At 36.0% G+C, this 21,369-nt stretch overlaps 1 protein-coding gene across 8 annotated transcripts in view; it reads right to left on the bottom strand.

The window, feature by feature from the left end:
* Nucleotides 1-21,369, bottom strand: part of LOC110111830 (putative RNA-binding protein Luc7-like 2) — a 34,377-nt gene that overhangs the window by 12,425 nt on the left and 583 nt on the right. For all 8 annotated transcript variants that reach the window (XR_002304929.2, XR_002304931.2, XR_002304930.2 and 5 more), the window contains exons 2-8: nucleotides 21,179-21,231; nucleotides 19,658-19,826; nucleotides 19,486-19,549; nucleotides 18,175-18,254; nucleotides 17,875-18,031; nucleotides 7,814-7,875; nucleotides 7,542-7,604 (exon numbers count right to left, since the gene is read on the bottom strand). Coding sequence is in view for 3 of the 8 variants with exons in the window: in XM_028695067.1 (XP_028550900.1) it covers nucleotides 7,542-7,604; nucleotides 7,814-7,875; nucleotides 17,875-18,031; nucleotides 18,175-18,254; nucleotides 19,486-19,549; nucleotides 19,658-19,826; nucleotides 21,179-21,231 (648 nt within the window). In the remaining 5 variants the exon portion in view is untranslated. The remainder of the gene's footprint in view (nucleotides 1-7,541; nucleotides 7,605-7,813; nucleotides 7,876-17,874; nucleotides 18,032-18,174; nucleotides 18,255-19,485; nucleotides 19,550-19,657; nucleotides 19,827-21,178; nucleotides 21,232-21,369) is intronic.

Raw genomic sequence — 21,369 nt, 5'->3', positions numbered from 1 at the left:
TGGGAGAGGGGTTTGATTTCAAATAAGTGGGCCCCCCAATTACTTAAGTGAATTAATCCTTAAATCTAAATTAAATTTAGATTTAAGGCTGGATTAATTCTGTAATTAAAGAGGAAATTGAGGGGAGCATGTTAACTCCCTAATTCAAATTTGAATTTTGAATTGGAAAGTTAAAACCTCCGAATGTGGTCAAACGCCATTAGGAAAAATTATCAAAAATTTGACAATTGAATCCAAAATTTGTACATAGGTTTATAGATGTTCGAAGATTGAGCGACTTTCCAAAAATAGGTGAGCTAAATTAGAATAGAAATTTAATTTCAAAATTTTTGAACAATGTTGCAATTCAAATTAATTCCTAATATCATGCACTCCATTAGGAAATCCAGAGGACGAGTAGGGGAAAAGGATGCAGGCCGCGGCTAGGGAGCACATGGCCGGCGGTTTGTGGTGGATCTTCGGGTAGGTGGCTGGCGCTTTGTGGAATGGGGACGACGATGGTGGACGGAGGTCAGAGGCCAATGACGCAAACAAGGAAGGAACGCAAGAAAATCAAAGTAGACGAAAGATAGAAAATAAAAACCGCGAGCCTTGGATCTTCCAAAGACTGACCGGGCTGATATCTTGCCCTTCTCTAAAAGGGACTTCAAAATCACAGAGCCCGGACCATGCGCATGGCCGGTGAGACACGATTCCTCCTCATAGGAATCTCATTAACGCTCATCTCACGAAGAAGAACACAAGATAGTGGAACACAAAATTTCATATCAAAATTAACGCATCCTAGTTACATAGTGTTAAGGCAGCTATACTATAGGCCATTAACATGAGAAAGATAAAATACAAAAATGCCGCCTTGGGCCCATAACACTCATATATAAAACTAACCTAAGGAGGTAAAACAATGAAAATAAACATAAAATTTAGCTAAAATTCATAAAATACAATTTTTTAAATAGCAATTTAAATGAGAGCGGCGATTGTTTACGACGTCTCCTGTGAATGCGCCAGACTTCGTGCGATGTCTGCATCAAAACAGCTGTGTCGTACTGTTCAAATCCAATATAAGGTTGGTTGCCCTCCTTGGGCAGTTTAGTCCCCATAGTATTCATGATTTTGTTATGAAATTTTCCAATCTTATTTGATTCCCAACCACCACCACACCCGCTCACTGAACACTATTGGAGAGGGTGTCAGTGCGATGACTTGAAGCGCGTCCGCTGGGGATGCGCGTCACTACACACGATCCACCCCAGAGTCGTGCTTGTGTTTCTCTATTTGCCCTTCACTGTCGCTTACAACAACAGATATAACGTCACGACATCAGAGTTATATATATTGATAGAAGCATTCGACTTTAGTTAGATCCTACTATTCTGTGAGACTTGATCGACTAATCTGTCAATTTATGCATCACTTCTGGCAATGTTAATTTTTTAGAGGTTGAAGCGTTCACAATAACGAGGCATATGTCTATAAAATCATGTGGGCGCGGTTGAGAAGCAAGTTTTTCTCTATTCGTCTGAGCAGGGGAGTGGCTGGTGGAGATTGGAATCAAAGACTTTTGACGAGGATATGTTGTACAGTTCCTGACGGCAGAATCCTATGGCGGATAAGTACCGTTAGCTTTTGAGTATGTTTTACTGTTTTCGGATTAGAGAGGACTGCGCTCGACGGAGAGGCTGTAGTGGTTAGAGGCATGGTGGAGATGGACCAGCCGGTTAACCATTTATAGACTCTAAATTTGTGAGAGAATCAACTTTTCAGCGTAGCGCGTTTTGAAGATACGTCTTCTGGGGATTTTGATTTATTGGAACATTAATTTCGTAGGGAGGGTAACAGACTACGTTCACATACTCGCGAACGAAAGTCTATCTCCCTTGACTCCCTATGCTGGTGACTCTAGTGAGAGTACTGATGTGAAATAACCTAGGATTTTTGACAGTAACTTTTGGTTCCCTCTTGACTCGCACGGCAGGCAGAATGCACGGATGGTTTTTCCTGAAGAACTTTGTTTCCAGGGGGAGAGGTGATCGCAGTAACGGGGTGAGTTTAACAGCTGCTTGCATTAGGGCGAGATTTCGACTCCCGGACGTATAGCACTATCTACTGACGTGAGCTGGCGGTGATCGGAGGTATGGCACAGAGATAATTTCTGAAGGGGATCCGGTTTTTCGGAGACTTTTTTGAAAGCGCAGGCGTCCTGAATACGTTCGCGATTACTTGATTTTCTGAGCTTGTGGAGCGAGCTCGTCTGATTGAGAATGACATGAACGGCTACTCAGCAAGCGGTGACTGCGAGTAGGAAGAGATTTGGAGGAGAAACATCGGCAGTGGTTCTCTGGGAAGAGGAGATTGTTCTGGAATCTGGATTCTGGAGATTCAGAAAGAGCGGTAGGATCGTCTGGTACTTGGGATCAAAGGGCCGCTACTAGTACGACTAAGTTTGGATTGTCAGTAGGCAACGCTGCTGTGAGAGTTGTGGACGGGAACACCATGGCAGTGCTACAGGATAGCTGGGTCTTTGTTTAGATGTGAGTCAGCCGGGCATAGATTCGCAGAATGTCGCAGATGATTTGATCAGGTCTCTAAGCAGACGACGTTGAGCGGCTTTGTCAGATCCTGTTGGTTCAGCAGCAGGCGCCGCGAGGATGTTCCTCACTTTCCCTGGGATTTGCTGGTAGGGTGTGGTTTTAGTTTTCACCGCGGAGACCACTACAGCATTAGAGGGAGAGAGTATTTCTGTGCTTCAGTTTGCTCCAGTCACCATGGCGAGTTGTACAGTCTGGTACAGAGGCGGCTCGTGATGCTCGGAATGTTGTGATCAGGATACGGTTTCTTTTTGATCAAGCCCTGTCGTGTTTTGTTTGACTCTGGAAGCGAGTATCTTATTCTCCTAGTCCGCCGATTGATTATTGATTTTACAATTTGGATTGATGTTTTATACGATTTCATTTGTCTGTGATTAATAGGCATGGAATCTGATGATTTTGCTACGAACAGTTTTGTTTGTGTGAGATGGATTTCTGCAAGTGAGGAATCGAGTTTGATTTTGATTCGCCCTGATTTCTTCTCATTTAGTCATGAAATGTGATTCTGGCATGGTTGGCTGCTCAGTATGGGCTCATTTCAGATACGACTGTCTGAAGAAGCAAGTGAGTTTAGTTGTGGCTTCTGGAGAGAGAGTTGTATTTCTCAGGGGAATAGGGTTTTCTCCAGTTGGTTTCTTTCTGTGTTGGAGGTGGTGAGCAGGATGTGAAGAAGGATGGTCCGGTATTTTTAGGTTCGGTTGGGATCTGACCCTGGGGTTGGTTCTGTTTCTCTTATCTTCCTGAGATCACAGATTAATGCCCTGTCGTGGTACGGACGGATTCTGCTGGATGAGTTGGGCTTTCCTGGAGTTGGTTTGGTTTTAATGTCACTTCGGTGGATGTGGAGTTATCGAATGTTTTTTTTTCCGGGTAACAATGACTCTTATATTCTATCGAAAGCTTAGTAAGGATTGGGCGCAAAAACGAAGATTCCTGGAGCTAATGAACTTACTTCAGGAAGTTGGTTGACGAGAGGGTTTTGTAACGGCTGCTAGTGTTCGTCTCCTGCTGGGGATCAACACACTGTTCTGTTTGTGGAAATGAGCTAAGGACGGTCATGTAAGAAGATACACGTACACGTAGGAAATAATTGAGGTTTGAAAGAAAACAGATATGATGATCCTAACTTTTCGTTGGTGAATATAACAGCGAGAAGTATGTCAAAACTCTAGGATAGGAGAGTTCATGCTCAGACCACGGTCCACGAAAACAAGCTCAGGGATTGCGAAAATAGTAAGTGGAATCAAAGCTCCTAGTGCAGACACAACCAACAAACCCCCAAAGATATTCGCTTGACAGACAGTGTTGTTTCTTCTTTGATTCGCTTTCCGGGCTCTTTGCTTCGGGTATTCCTTGCTCAGTTGTTTGAGCTCGTCACTTTTTCCAGGAGGATGGAGAGCGCATTGGGGTGATCGTGCACCGCCTAAGAATTCTGCTATGGGGCGCAAGGCGCTGTATTACCGTCCCTCCTTAGAAGCCCCCAGACGCCTACCGAGTTGACGAAGTACAAGAGAAACCAATAAGCATAACTTGCCTTACGCCTATAAACACCTCTCCCTTCCTCTCTCCTAGGCCGGCCCCTCTTCCTCCTTCCTTTACTTAATTAAGAGCCAATTAAAGTAATTAAATCAATTTGGATTTTCAAATTCAAATGGATTTTAATTAACTGAATTTCCTATTTTCCCCAACCAATTAATTCCCCAATGCATTCAGTTACTTCTTAAATCAAATCATTGATTTAGAAATTAAATTCCCTTCTTTCCCTTTTCTCTCACCCGCCCCCTATCAATCCCGTCACCTCCTCTCCCTGTTAAATCCTCCCAGCTTCCCGCCTCCCCTTCTTTGATTTCCTCAAAGAAATCTGTCCACGGAACAGGCACCTCTTGGGAAAGATTTGGCAAGCCAACCTGCTGTTGGCTCCCTACCTACCACACTTGGAAAACCTGCTGTTTGCTGTAAATCCCACCTTGGCCGAATTTTTGTTTTCGCATCTAGGCTTTAGTTTATTTCCTAATTCTAGAGATGAGAATTAGGAAATAAGAGCTCTCTTCCTCCAAAAGCTGCAGGCAGAAGTCTCAAGCCCGTAAGAGTGGACGGGAATTTTCTCCTGAGCTTTTCTCCTCAAGTGCAGGCTGAAATTTCCCAAAACATGTAACAGAATTTGCTATCAGCTTTCTATTCCCAACCACTAAAATCTGAGAATTTTCTCTCAGATTTTTTTGGAAATCTGAGGCACGTTTCTCATCCTTTCTCTTCTCCATTAAGGCTAGGCTTCTCCTTCAATCTTCTCTAGACCCTTATCTATTGGAACCTAAGAATTCTTCCCAGGTTTTGAATAAAAACCTGAAGAAAATTTTCAGATTTTGTGAGACATTTGGAGTTTGTCCCTCTACCATAGCAAAGCGTTTTTCCGTTCTACATCACATGTATTAATAAAAAAAAGAGCGCACCAAATACATGGAACCCCGCTAATGTATGACTTGGGAAGGGGACTGCTTTGCACAATCTTACCTTGCAAATAGATGTGTTTAATGACTCAAACCTAGGACCTTTAGAATATACTAAGAGACAGCTTAAATGCTACTGCAGGTCCACCCTTGCCAAGATTACTAATGTAGAACTAAATGCATTTAGATTGATGAAATAAGAATATTGCACGATTTCTTGATTAGAGCAATAAAGATGAAACATTTAGCAAATTAAAACGATAAAATAAAACAAAAGAAGGGTGCCTAAGCTTAGGCCAAGCCACTTGCTAAACACTTGAAAAAATCAAAATAATTTAGAAACTCAACAAAATGTTAAGTAGGCTTCAACAACATCCCTAATCTAACAATAAGATTAGAAGCAAATAAAGTGCACTCAATCCCTACGTTTACTAAGCTCGACAGAGTTTGGTGAGCAAGATCTTCATGAATCTATCAAATCACAAGAACAAGTTAGACAATGAAAATACGAGACAAGGGAGATTGGCAACCCCCTATAACGGTTGAGATTTGATCCTCCACCGAACGGCGTCAAGTTGTTCTTCAATGGCCTCAACAAGGGTGTCCAGAATTCGCTCTATGTAATTTTCGACGGTGTTGTCGATGCAAGGGTTGACGTCGAAAAAGGTCGAGTGAAGGATGCAAACAAACCCTTGTTCGTCGTAGGCGAGACCGTAATCAAAATCCGGATCAGCCATTCATAGGTGCTAGAAGAAGGTTGTCTCCAAATATTACTAGCAACCCCTTTGAAACTCCATTAGAGAGAAAGGAGTTTCTCTCGAACTTGAAGTAGAGATGATGGTGGTGTGGCCAGCCAAGGGAGGAGGGAGAGGGTTTCCAAGCAAAGCTCTAATTAATTCCTATGATTGAAATTAATTAAAGGAAAGAGGAGCTAGGTAGGGGCGGCGGCAAGGGGGGAGAAAAACAAGGAATGTGTTTCCAAATTGCGAGAGTTGTATTTTGCAAAGAAATAAAGAGGTGGGGAATTTCGGCCATGAGAGGGAGGGGGATTAAAAAAAGTTTCCAAGAGGGTGGAAGGATTAGGAAATAAATCCCTAGAGATTTAATTAAGGGGTCGGAGGCATCATGGGCTATGGGAGGATTAATGAGGGAGATTTGGGATTTAGCGATTAGGAAAGTGTTAAAGGAATTCCAATTAATTTGAATTCAAATTGAGTTTAATTTAGAAAACTTCCCTAAAATAGATTTAGAAATTAAAAAAAAAAATTCAAATCGGATGAATTTGAATTCAAAATCTGCCCAAAATTATATCAATCTAAAATAGGCAATGGGATTCAAAGGAAGAAAGGGGGTCTAGGGCCGGCGGCTTAATTGGGTTCGGGTGTGGAGGCCGACGGCTAGGTGGGGATGTTTGTGGAATTTTACAGGTAAAGGGAAAGGGGCTCAGTGAAGGTGGAGGTTCGGGCGTGGGCGTGGTGGGTTGGGGTGAGGAGGGTCGGGGTTGGTGGTGGGAGGCTGACAGGAAAGAGATAGAAAGTAAAACCATGAACCCGACTCGTCTAGGTTGGTTGGTGATGCGCAATTCTTCCTCTCCTAGGGATCCTCATGAGAACTCAAACATAGAAAAGAAAACTTTTAACATTCAATCATTCATTAACTTGAAAAGAAGAAAAATAGGGCTATAAATAGCCTCGTACAAAAATAAAAGGACGACAATGCCCCTAGGGCTTACATACGACCTCGCTTAATAAAAGAGTAAAACAGAAAAGCAAGAAACACATAAATAATAAAAGTTACATAACATAATAAAGAAAAAAAAAATACATGAAATGACTCAAAAATACATAGACTCGATCATGGCCGTAGATCGACGGCCACGCCTCTGATATACTTTTCGTGCTCTAATGTCCCCATCAATTACCTAATATGGCAGTTTGAAATGTATACAAATTATACCTTCTAAGTGTCAGAAGTCAAAGTCAGCTTTCACTGGAAGCATGGATCGTTATGTATGTGCTCAACCATTTACAGATCCTATCTATAAAGATATATATGAGAAAACCATGTCCCAAATAATGTTATAGTGAATATGATGAAGAATTTCTTTGCAAGGTATTATATTTCATTGTTTCAGAAGTGTACTTCCCAGTCAAACGGATAAAATTTTTACAGTACTGTAAATTAGAGTCAGCCCATGTGATCGTAAATCAAAATGCTCAGGTTGGGTTGAGAAATAATTAAACATAGTTAGCACTTAACTATAAAGCTAAGAAAGTAACCATGAATGCTTTGAAAACATAGCACATCAAAGTGACAGAGCTTAGTAAAATTGATCAACAGTACGCTTAAATTTATTGACATATTACCAAAAAAATGCACTAAAAAGTAAAAAAACAGTTATTAAGTCTACCTATATTACCCCATAATTAACAAGAGAAAGTAATTGATTTAAGGAGCGCTAACAAACTCGGCTTAAAACAGATCATATAGAAACAGATCTTACAATTCGAACATCAGCAGCAGTATACTTCGAGGAATCCACAGATGGCTCTTGCCGTACGCACAACTGAAGAGGTGAAAAATGGTTAAAGCAAACATTTCATTTTACGTATGTAGAAAAGTAAAAATAAAGTACTTTGCATTGTTTATTGATTTTGACTTGATGTTTAACATGGCAGAAACCACCTCAACATCATTAGCATCTTTAGCCGTAGCCCATCTACGTAAGGATCTACTAGGTAGAAACCGCTAAAAAAAAGAAACAAGACAGTAAACCTTTTTAAGAGCCTCTGCTTCTTCCAAGGCTCTTTGTGCCTCGTCTATTAATCCTTGCTCACCTGCAAAAAAGTTTAAATCATGACTGTTTTGTCTGAAATGATGAAGAAGTGTTTTGATATCAATATTTAAGAACAAAGAATGATCACAAAACATTTAAATGCTAAGGATTATCTAAAAAGAAGTTCAAAGGGCTCGTGAACTCATAGACTTGAATTTGAACCCCCAAAAAACCAAAAACTTTCTTTCTACAACCAAAGCTTCACCAAGGCACGAACTCATAAAGTTGAAGTTGGACCGCAAAAAATAAAAAAATTCCTTGCCACCACCAAAAGCTTCAACAAGACAACTTTGAGAAGTTGAGACCTTTCCCAATTAATGGATTAAATAAAAGGGAAAAAAAAGACCGAGGAAACTCATGGCTAATCATGACCACCTAAAAAAAATGTCTCAACTCCAATTGCAATATATAAGATCATAAATTATATCACTTCAAATCAAGATGCCACCCATGACCTTAGTGCATAATGAACAATAATTACTCAATATTACAGTCTACTGAATCAAACAATACAGTTTGCTCAAATCCAAAGTATCACCATGACCAAGTCTTAGTTGAACAGTTGATTGTACAATGCAGTACTAAAAATTGTAATATTGAGTTATATATAAAAATAGTACACTGGACATAAGAATGTAATTATGATCCTCAAAAGCAAGTATAGTAGATGGTCTCAATGACTATAATCACAATCATTTCAACCCTGGAAAACTACGAACAATACAAGACGTGGTCAATCTCTATACAAGGTATGTGGCACTGCTTAGCATTCAATAATGGATGGCCAAAACCAGCACTCCAACATATGGAGCAACTTGTCATTTGGCATGCCTTAAAAATGTGTTATGTTGATGTAGGCAATGGATGTGCCTTGTTTTATTTATTATTATTATTATTATTATTATTTTTTTTTTTTTTTTTTTTTTTTTTTTTTTTTTTTTTGGGGGGGGGGAGCAATGGAAGCACTTGTGTTGGACCAGGTAATCATTCCAACCATGGGTAAAAATCAGCCAGGTAATCTTGAAGTCCAAATTCCAACCAACAACTGGGTTCCTTCCCAAGGCAATTCTACCGATCCGATTCAAAATGAGTTATACAAACTTCAAATGAAAATGCACTTGTGTTCGGAAAAATACGAGAAGAAAAAGAAACTTTTGCAATACCTGTTTTAGCAAGAAAGTGAAGTGATTCAAATAAAATATGCAGCCTTAATTCAAGATTTGGATGCGGCGCCTTCAACTCGTCAGGAAAGTTCTAAACCATTCTCATCAAGAGATGACCCCTTTCAACCGGGGAAGAATTTGATGTAGGAAAAGCGGGGGCAATGGATGTGCCTCGGTTTTTGGGCTGATTTGGGTTTGGTTGTCTCAGATTATGCTGCCCTTGGTGAGCTGCTGGTTCTGCTTCTTAATTCAGCCCATTATGATGAATGGAATGTCTTTTCAGCTCATAAATTGGATGTCCTGGTTCTCCCCCCCCCCCTATTTGGCATTCGGTTTCTCCCCCTGGCTCTTGTTCCCTATGGATGTTCCTGTACCCGTGGTTGTCCGTTCTTGTCCCCCGCGTGGTGCCCTTCGGATGCTGCTCCAGGCGCTGCTTGTTGGTCTTTTGGCTCCCCTTTTTTGGTTGGTTCGGCTGGAGGTGGTTCAGGGTTTAGGGGCTTTCTATTTTCACATATATATATGGGTTGTTTTAGAGTAGAAAAATGTATGTGATGGAGTAATTTTTGTACAACAAAACCTAAGGGTTTTTGGATAGCTTGCGATCTATGCCTCTTCGTCTTCCCCTTCTTCTATGACTTCATCTGGGGCTTCTTATCTCTTTCTTCTATCTGCAAGTTCCACCCCATTTGTATATTTTTTCTCAATCAAGGAAAAGCTTCTTTAGGTGTTGTTTTTTATGTTATAAGCTTGTATGTGCCATCTTTCTAATATGAATGTTAAATCGTGTTTTGTTTAAGTTGTTTTGTCATGATATATTGTTAAATTTTGTCGTTTAGGAAAAGAAGACCTAGTTTATATGCAATCTAACTACGCTATAGTTTTTTTATTGCATCATATTTTATCTCAACAAACACCACCCACGCCCACGTCAACACATTTTGTCAAATACTAAGACCATCACTTCACTATATGGGTTCAACTAAGTACCATTTACATGCCATGTCACAATCAAAAACCCGATCAACCACACTGTCACCCTCCTATAATGCTATGTTGTAATGCGTCTTTGATGAGAGCTAAAAAACTTGTGGGAAAAATTCCAACATACTAAAATTGAAAATCTAACTTGGAACAATACAAAAAATTGCAAATATCCAAAAAATAAATAAAATATTGCCCATGGCTCATTTTAATGCCAACAAAATTATGAAAATATTTGGAAAAACATCAAATGCTTTACAAATACTCCTACATTTTTTCAAGGTCATCCAAATAGAGCTAAGCACATAATTTTTTTTATCTAACTCATAAATAAAATTTTAAAATACTTGAAAGCTCCCTTTGATCATCGTCATTAGCCTAACCCAAATCATTTATAATCAACTTTATGAATCCTCCCTCGCCATTCTTTTATGATGATTGATACATGAGGTGTTAAACAACTTAAACGTAGTCTTAACAAATCTTTTATACTTTATCCTTGTTACAGAAGGACTACCATTTTTCCTTCTTAAAATTTAGACATAATTTTTAATACGCATTTATGGGTGCATTCTCTAAACTTTTTAAAATAAAGACATAATTTTTAATACACATTTTATTCGTGCATTTTCTACCCTTTTTTACACATGTACGGACTATCAAAATTTATTCCAACTACTCTATCATCAAAAAATGCTACTCTAGTCATCCCTCAATATAATCATTCTTTAATTTATCCTTCCATCTCATTCTAACCATATAAACTTAGTTATCAATGATTTTTTATTGACCAACAATCAAATACATACAATATAACCCACCTGATTACAATTTAATTAAAATTTCATTTATGATTTATGACATAATCTTATTGTATCACACTCCCCAGGTACTCCAATTTAGTCATTCAACATTTAGCTTTAGAAGTCATATCCCTAACTTTATATCATTCTTTTATCTAATAGATCCAAAATACTAAAAATTATCATAAACATGTCATTATCTTTTATTAATATATTGATGGAGAATTAATTATTAATATCACACCCAAAAAAATTGCCACATGTCCAATCAATTTTCTAGTAATTTAAAAACCTCGATGTTCTAAAAATTTTATCCATTATTTCAAATTTTCAATTATTTTAGCATTTCACGATCATTAGATGTACATCATCAACAAAAAATATAAACAAGGCATCTCACTTTACGTATTGTCCATAAGCATCTCCATTACAAAGAGAATAAAATCTAGGCTCAATTTTGATCCTTAATGTAATAATGAAATAAGAAAACTCTTTGTTCACACTATAACTACTAATACCAATCAATGGCTTGGTTTCATATGCCTTGTCAAGATATTAAATACCATATAAAGATCATTTCTCCACACCCAATATCTTTACATTAATTGTCTTAGCACAAAAATTGCTTCCACAATACAAACTTGATTATTTTAAATCAATATATTTTTTCAAAATCTCCCAGTGCACTCGCTCCTATAACTTAGAATAAATTCATTTACAATGTTATGCTTGATTCTCAAATATTGGTATCAAAATATTTCTTATCTAAATATGATACTCTTAGCCTTCAAATTCATTGAAAATATTTTTTAACCAAACCATCACAATATTCCTCACAACTCTTAAAATCCCAAGGTATCACATATGAAATAAAATTTAATATTTACACATCTTCTTCTAAGCCAATATCACTTCACTTTTTTGGATTAAATTATATTATATCTCATTATTTTATTTAGTATATTATTTTATATAATAACTTCTTAATATACATCAAATAAATTCTTACCGCATTCCATAATATTTTTTCCATTAATTATCCTAAAACAAAAAATTGCTTATGTAATAGATCTTCCTAGTATGAAATAAAACTAATTATCAAAAATTAAGGGGTCGGTCATTTAAGATCACTTTTGTATACATTTATTCTTCGCTTTCTTGATTGCACCCGACATCATCTAGATGTTCCTCATTTATTTTGTGAACATCTTAAATCACAAAAAATGTAGCCAATCTCATGTAAATGATCACTAAATTCCCATAAATGCAAGGTAAAAAAAGAAATAATAATTAATCATCGCATCATTACCACCTATTATGATCCAAGATAAGTTGTAAAGTAGCTAAATTCTGCAGGTACACCATCAATTTTCCAATGCAAGGTTTAAAATTACACAATTAGAAGCTCGCTTCAACGTAATTTATTTAAAAAAAAAAATGAGGCATATGATTCACACTTGATGAGGCTTCCACCTCAAATAAGGTGAGGCATGTCTCAAGGTACACATCAGCACAATTTTAGCAAAATTTTGAAGATACATAAACCTCAAAAATAATTGTTTAGGTAATTTAAAATTTATAATTTATCTACATATAATTAAACCTAATTACTATACCTAAATCAACCAAATGTGAGAAGAATCGCACGACCTCAAACTTGTAGCTGCACAACACACCAGGTGGCCTTCACACCCATGTTCAATCCTACTGTGTCACTCTCGCCACTACACCGCCGCTGCTACTTCTCCAAAAACTCTTCTCTTGTTGTTGGAAATTCATTTTCTTATTTTTAATATGAGGGACGAGAAAAAATAATTAACTACAATGATAATTCTAATGAAAACCCTCTAAGTGATGAGAGTGGGGGAAACTTTTGAATTCGTATATAATGACCTTAGATTGCTTAATCACATTGAACATGGAGATTATTTATTTAGCATTGTTTATAGCCTTATATGACTTTTAATGGCATTATTTTTAATTTTTATGATCTTATTTTAAAATCTTACTATGATATTAACATGTTATTTATTATTTAATATTTTAAATTAATATAATGATTTAATTTTGAAGCTAACCTCTCAAAACACCTCGAGGCTTATGCCTTTCCTTAGCGAAAGAAAATCCCTTAATGCCAGATTGTGCAATTTCAAACCTTGCTGCATCGTAAATCAAAACGCTCACATTGATGCTTTCAACTTCTTCATAACCAACCATTGCCAAAATCCCTCAATCATGTCCAACTTTCATCAAGCACATATCTTCACCCCTTATCGACATCGCAAGCATGAAAGATCCCAACAGTGAAAGCCCTGGACTTTCAGCCAACATTTTGGCAAAAGTGTCCAAATACATCTCATCCATTTTCCTTCGTGAATGAGGAAAAACCGTACGGACATTGCTCTCTTTTCCCATTGAGTTGGAAGTAATCTTCACAAAACTAGTGGCTTACTTCTCAAAGCAAGTACTTAAGCTTGCTCTGCACCTAGGGTTCTACATGCCGACAATTTACATGTACCTCAACCAACTCCTATACCTCATATTCCAATTATGAAGTGTAATAACCCAAAATTTCATAAAATAAATTTATTTTAAAATATAAAAATTTTGAACTATAGCCATGTGGTACTTTATTCTCTATTCTACAGTAACCAAGATTTTTGCAAGCAACGGAACGACACATAGAACGGAGCTATGATACCACCCCCCATCCCAAAAAAATTTTTTGATGTTGTGTCGCTAAGGAAGAAAGGAGAGAAGGGGGAGAGAGCGGAGAGAGAAAATTATTCAGGGCATTTTCATCCATCGGGTTATGAAACTTCATCTGATTATGATAAGTAATATAAATCATATTTTTGTTGTCAATGATTTTGATTTCTAGAATTTTATCTCTCGTATAATTGATAAAAATATAATATCTCCTGATTCAGGGAACTTTTACTACATAATTTTTTATATGTGATATATTGAACTCCTAGTTATTGTACATAAATTTTGGTTGATGAATATAAAATTATAAATTGATGTATATGTTTTATAATTGCTTTCGTTGGACTTATTTATACTAGTGAATTATTAAAGACGTCGATAGATTTAAATAGAAGATAAAAAGATTAATTCTTCCAATTTAGATATTGAGCCATCACATGAAGCCTACTCTAACTGTTGTCAAAATACATATAACTACTAGGGCTCTAGTTCTATAGCTCCTATTGTTTCTTCTATGATACATGCTTCCTCACACAGATGCTCAAGAAATAAGAGGAGATAATTGGTAGCATCGTTGAAGTTGTCATATATGTTGGCAAAGATAGAGCCGGACAAGACTACGACGTGGATACCATCCTCATCGACTTTGCCTTACAGCATTGCGTTGAACTTCGATTCAATTTAATAGACTAATGCTCATCACTGGTGACCATGATTGATCAAAACATGGTGGAGCTTCATTATCGTTAGGTAGTGGTAGTGGGTGGTTGAGGCCATCATGTAGCTTTGGCGTTCCAAATTGCTCATAACCTCTAATTGGGGATAGACATCGGTGTTAAAAATGGTGGTGCTTCGTTATCATTTCGTAGTGGTAGTTGGGACCATCATATAGCTTGGGGCCATCATTAGCATCGGCATTCCAAATTACTCCTAACCTCATAACCTTAAACTGGGACCATCATGTAGCTTTGGCATTTTAGTCAGTGTTAAAATCACTTGTTAGAAGCGAATATATTTATGGTGTTCTTCCGCCCAATATTATATTGAAGAACAAAAAATAAATTTCATATAAAGTAAACTTTTGAAGAAAACAATACCATGTATCTTTGATCAAGACAAAATGTTGAAGACATTTGTGTTGCTCATCTTCAATCTAACTGGACCTTGAATACCTTCATAATATCGATCCTCGATCTAGCTATAGTTTTGCTTCCCTACATTGATTTTTTTAATAAGGTTTAAGTAGATAAATAATCTCTAATGGCGGCTTAATTTCAATAAAACCTAACGATAACTTCATTGCCATCAGGTAGTGGTCGTTATGGTTGTTGTGCGACCTCAACAATGCTGACATGCTCATGACCTTTGATCAGATGTATAAGGGGTGTGTTATTAGTGTTAAAACCACTAACAAATGACAAAGCACTTTGCGTTTCTTCCCATGACTAATATTGAAGTCTAAAAATAAAAAATAAAAAAGAATAACAAAAATATAAAACTTAAAATAAAATATAGATGGATTATAAAATTCATCTTCATATTCAAGGCATTTGAATTACATAAACTCTAGCATGAAATAATGGACAACTTTAAGTCAAATTAATTATGATACCACATAAAATCTATACAAACACCAATTCTGTCTTAGCACATTGATTGTTATGCTAATATATTAAGAAGAAATGTCATAAGATGTTTATCGATGAAAAAATTCTTAAAAGCAACCCCCACATCTCTAGACAATGTACAAGGAATCACAACAATAAAAGAAATACACCAATATATTTTGTGTTGGTGCATTGAAAATGGCGTCATGGCATAATTCACAAAGCATATGCTCAAATGATAAAGAAAATATTATGGACACTCTTTGTGATTATAAATGGTTCATTTATAGATAGGAAAACAAAATGATCATAAAACCGTTTTCAAAATAATAACTATTAAGTTGATCAGGCATATAAGCCAAGGACACTATTTATCTCTAATTAATCAAAGAGCCTTATCAAGCGGCAACTATTGAGTCATCTTGTTAGCACGAGATTGTAAGACTCATACTTATATGTCATTCTAAATTTAGAGCAATAGCACCTAAATTGGACTGCCCTTAAATTAGAGTTTTCAGCCCTAAATAATTAGGCCTCTTTGACAAAAAAAGTTATCAAACATAATCATTGATTTAAAAAACATTTTAAGGCTTACGCCTTGCTGCGTGCCTCACTATGAGAAAGACAAAAAAATGTCTCGAGGCTTATGTCTCTTCACTGTGTGAGACTTAAACCTCTTTTAATTGAGGTGTATGCCCCAACGCTTTATGAGACGTTTGAAGTGGGAACCCTCAAATGAGTTGGTATAATAAAAAATTATATTACAATAAACTTATAATATATTCAATCGTTAATACAACTTATAATATACTTATAATAAACATAATAGTTAATATAGCTTTTTTTATTTTTTTAAAGGTTAGTTAGGATTTAAGCCGAATAAGTGACTCGATACCGAGGTGATTGTAAGTTGAGTGAAAGAATAGTGAGTGGTTGTGAGTAGAATTGTGCGGGCAAGAATGACTAATATCTCATGGGGAAGGAGATTAAGAGCATGAAAGTTCGTACAGGCTTAGTTTGAGGGTAAGTTTTTTATTTTATTTTCTTTTAGAAAAAAAATTATATTTCTTATTTTTTTTATACTTTATTATGACTTATGCTTTAACTATTTTTTAATTTATTTTTACTTGCTTTTCTTTTAATAAATTTTTTTAGGCTTCAGATTTTATTTAAAATTTTCTTAGTTTTCTAAGTTTTTTTTTTCAAGGGTTACACCTTGATCAACCTCTAGGCATACGCCTTGCTTTGCTAAGGTAAAAAAATGCCACAATTCTTGATTTTGTCTTTTTAAACGTTCGTCCTAATACTCCTATTAAAATTCATAATTACTATTCCAAGCAAGTTAATTCTTAAGCATTTCAATTGATATGAGCGCCATCAATCCAATTAATTGAGTCAGCACAAAGCTATCAGCCCATCAGACAATACTAAATTAATAGGATCATATTATTTATAGGATAATGTGATAAGATCCATTATTGAACTTTCCTCATTCTTAAAGTTGTAAGCCCCACTTTTGGTAAGGCTGTAAAGCCCATTAAATGGCTTCTCTCGTCCTCGAGCTTGGACCTTCCAATGGATGTTAGCAGCAAACCCTATTAAATTGGGTTGTCACAAAGCAAACAAGGTCATAAAAATTCATGGGCCTCCAAGGACATAAGTTCTATCTTGATTAATTTGGGTTGACATTAAGCCAACAAACCTCGTAAATCAAATATTGAGTCTTTCAATGGATGTAAGCTCCAACCAAATTAAAAGCAAGCTAGTCCTCATGCTAACAAGTCCAAAAATCAAAATCAAAATCACCAATTAAAAATCTCATGTGTCTTGGACATGCTTCTTTGAGTTTACCTTAAACTTTTGAAAAACACATGATCATGTTTGCCCTTGCCACTTTGTCAATCATGTTCAGTACCTCTAAACCACAACAATGCTTTGTGCCTCTAAACTATTCAATGAACTAGTACGATTAATCTTCTACCAGTAAATGAGTCGATATCGGCCTTGAAAGCACATTTTCGACACAAATATGTTTCCACCACAATCTGGTTAAGCTACCTAAGAGGAGGCAACCAATTGTTGATAATCAAGCTTCCAAAATGCTACAACTCAAAGCCATCCATCATTTCCATGATGAGTCTACTAATACACTCAGTCTAATGAAATCATGGGATCATGATATGATTTACCTTCATTACCCAAAATGTAACCATTAATTAAGTTCAAATTTAAAACCAATGTTTAAATCTAAATTTGAACCTAAGAAACCGCTTAATCGAGAGTAATCTCAAGTTAGTAAAGGGATAATAAACTATAGGATCTTACACCTATAAAAAGTTTTGAGTTTTGACCTAAGATCTAAGAAAGATATGGTTTAAACAAAAATAATTTACCTTAAGAAAAATTGCTCACAAGTTTTTTATCATATAAATTGAAGAAACTTGAGAAATAGATTGTCCTTTTGTTAGTGAGCAATATCATAACCAATTTGATAAGATGTCATATTCTTATGAACATGGCATTTCGCGTTCTACAGTTCATTTTATATGCAAAATAATCCCATGTGCACAGCATATCATGCTCTACTTTCAAAGACTCCTTTAACCTCATATCCATGACATGCATATATCAACAATTCATACTTTCATATATTGCAAACGTATCTTCTTAGAGCAAAAAATACAAGAAGCACAATAATGTCAGCTATTCTTTCCAAAAAAAGTATAGCAAAACAAACCAAGATCTTCTGCCTTCTTCAGTTTTTCATTAATCATCTCTTGGGTGCGAGGATCCGGAGGATTGGGTGCAGGGACAGGAGCCAACGGTGGATGGATCTGATGTGGTTGTGGTAAAGAGGCTCTATCTATGTTAAAAGCATCAAGGAGAAGCATTGCCTGCAAGAAAAAAAGACATATCCTAAGTACATGATCCCAAATATAAGCATGAATTTCTGAAGCTAGCATAAAACAAGATGACTTCTAATTATTATCAAGAAATGATCTCAAAATAAATGTGCTTTCAAGTTGTAAATCACTGCCTGTTTGTCAGCTCTTTTTGCTCTGAGCTCTTCCACTGCTTCTTGAGCCCGGATTTTATTGTCGGTTTTTCCTTCTAAATCTGTGTTCAAACAGTACAGAATCCAATCACAATTATTATCCAAAAGGTTCCTCGCCAAAACAATGTATGCATCCTTATTTAAGTACAATGTACGAGATAGTTAAAAAACATGATAGAAATGCTTTGGATCACAGTAAACATAACATCTTATGAGCCATATAAGGGCTAGAAGAAATCATAAACAGAAATAAAAAAGCTTAAAATGCTAAAAAATGGTGAATATGTAACAGAAGAATGACAGTTAAATCTTCACAAAGAAAACTAACGTCTTAGAACTATTCTATTCAAGCTTTTAAAAAGGCATATCAAATCTTGGCATGTTGTAACAGTTATCATGCTGTGGAAACAGCCAAATCATGAAGGTAGCTAGCAGAGTACAAGAAGAACCACGTACTGTATTAGCCGCAGGTTATGTAATCAAACTAGGAAAAAAAAGCTCAGATCAGGTACAAGATACAAATTTAGAAGACAAATGAAATATAAGCACAAGTTATCACGTTATGTACTCCTAAGGGAACTTAAACTGTAGCTCAGCTTTTGGCAAGCAAATTGGATTTGTCAGTATGTATAATTATGTTCCAAGCAACCAATATACCTTTTGTAAAGTCACAAAAAGAACCTAAGACCAACTCGTCAAGCAAAGAAAAATATATAGGCTTTCTCTGAAATCTTTTATATAATAATAAGGTGGGCTGAATGAAAATTTTGAATATACCTCAATGTGTTCATGTTATCTCAAATAACAAGTCAGTTCAGCCAAGATAAAAAGTTATCTACACACATCAATACAAAGAACCTTATATGTTCCATCAATCACAAAAAAGGCATTCATGATTGAAACAAATTTAATTCAGGATGAAGAATACTCCAAAATTTTGTTTCCACTCTACAAATCTGCCATTCAATATCACCAAGAAAATAAAAAATTTATTGAAAAGGCAAATGCTAAATGGATGTAGAACAATGTAACAAACCACAACATAAAGCAGTTTACAAAAAGAAAATATCGGATGATCAAACATTCAAACCTAAACTATTAAATGAAAAAATATGCAATTCATCACATCAGTCATATATTCATAACATTGATAAAAAAACAGATACATTCTCCATAACTCCATTTGATAAACTAGATTAATTCAGGTAACTTGAACATCATTTATATCGTATCTAGGACAACAATGAATCAAGATAAGGAAAATGCTAAAGTTTGGAACGGATGAGAAATCACCAAAAGCATCAACTTCTTTCAACTTCTCCTTGATTTGCTTGGACAACTCCAGCACTTCTGGTGTCTGAAACATCAGAAATAAGTTTAATCCCTCATGAGACTATGCTATAAAGTTATAGTTTAAGAGACAATATATGTACATCAAAAGATTCAAAACAAGTTGATTAAATACCTGTGTAACTTCAGAAACAGATATTGCTATGGCAGCCTTAGCATCCTCACTCTCTAAACGCTTCAGTGCTCTTTGAATTTTCCTCTCACACTCTACAATAAGTCTTTCAATTAAATCTTCAAGATCTCTGTCAAAGTTGTGCATACCTTTCGTTTTTGCTTCTTCATAACTATATCTAATTCAGGAAGAACAATAACCATAGTCCATAACCACCCCTGACCAAGTTGACCCGTGTAGTTTTACAATCATGATTTTACTAGGTGCAAAGTAAGAGATGGACAGTTAGAGGCAGAGAATTTGGGTGTTTTTTCAGAAGAAAAAAAAATACCATCAATCCCCATTTTATTAAATGGATGCATGTTAGGATTAAAATATGCACCAAAGTAATCCCAGATTGAGAGAAAGATTGCTGGTGAACCTCCCCTTTGCTCTATGATGCTTATGAGTTGTTTGTTCAAAAAACCCAAGCCATATGTTTAACCTTGATTCTTGGAATACTTTAGACTGATAAGGCTATGATTCCTTATTTGGTGTAGAATTTACGTTAAACCTTTACAAAGGAAAATGATGCAGTTAAGAAGATCTGAAGATATGAAGCTACAACAAAGTAGTGAGCAAATTGAATGTTATGCTTTAGAAAAACAAAAACTAATGAGGATTCTTCATCTGGGTAGAAGCTCCTTCATCTTCTTTACTCTTCTTGAATTGCACCTTTAACTTCTTTCCTTCTCCTTCTCACTGTGCCTCTGCCTTCTCTTCCTTGCAGCCTCCTGGTGCCCAAATTAATTATCCACATTACATCATCCTTGTACAGTTGTACCCAAATTAATTCTCAACATTCAAGGGCTCTCAAGTAAAGAGAGAGTGTGGATGGGAGAAAGAGCTAAAGATAGGCAGAGAGGTTGAACAGTCATAGGGCTAATGAAGGCTAAGAGGCAAATATGTGATACAAGAAAAGAAGATAAGCATTAAGAAGCCCTAATCATGAGTTATCCTACATCAGAAAATCAAGAAGCTTCTTTGCAAAGGTAGAATCCCCATGAGATTTGGCCTTCCAAATACTTAGCATTCTAGTTGTTTACTATTTGATACTCTATTGTCTTCTTAACTATATTGCTCTCTTTTCACAACAATCCCTCAATTTCATATGGCCTAAATTAGAAAAAAGGATAATCTAATTGGGTTTAGAACAATAAAAAACAACCTTAAATGCAACAAAAAAGATATCTTAGCCAAATCATCTAAAGTATTCCTATAATCAAGAAGAAACGCATATATTTGCTCTCAGCAGTAATCATCTTCTCAGTCTTGGACCACAGTTTTTGCCTTCAATTATCTTCCTATCCATCACGGTGCAACCCAGAAGATTGCAAGTGCTTCGCCATTGAAGCATGCAAAGTGCAATAGCTCTTCAAAACAACGGTAATTTCCCAGTGAGAATATATAATCATTTTGTAAAAGTACAATTTTAAATTAAAAATAATAATAATAAATAAACTGGCAACGAACATGTAAGGATACTCTTTTCTAAGCTGCAAAGAATGCACCTTCGGACAGGGACCCAGATCCATTTTCTGATAAGCAAACCCAAAGTTATGTTTGCATTAGCATTAACAGTGTAATTAAAGCACAAACAAGCAAAACAGTTTCGGTGGCAGCTTCAGGAGTATAAAACAAACATAAATGCAGAAGAAGGGCAAATATCTAGCAGA

The sequence above is a fragment of the Dendrobium catenatum genome, unplaced genomic scaffold, assembly GCF_001605985.2.
Source record: "Dendrobium catenatum unplaced genomic scaffold, ASM160598v2 fragScaff_scaffold_621, whole genome shotgun sequence".
In the NCBI taxonomy this organism is placed as follows: Eukaryota; Viridiplantae; Streptophyta; class Magnoliopsida; order Asparagales; family Orchidaceae; genus Dendrobium; species Dendrobium catenatum.
The sequence above is the reverse complement of the archived record's forward strand: the minus strand, read 5'-3'. Positions and strand labels throughout refer to the sequence as shown.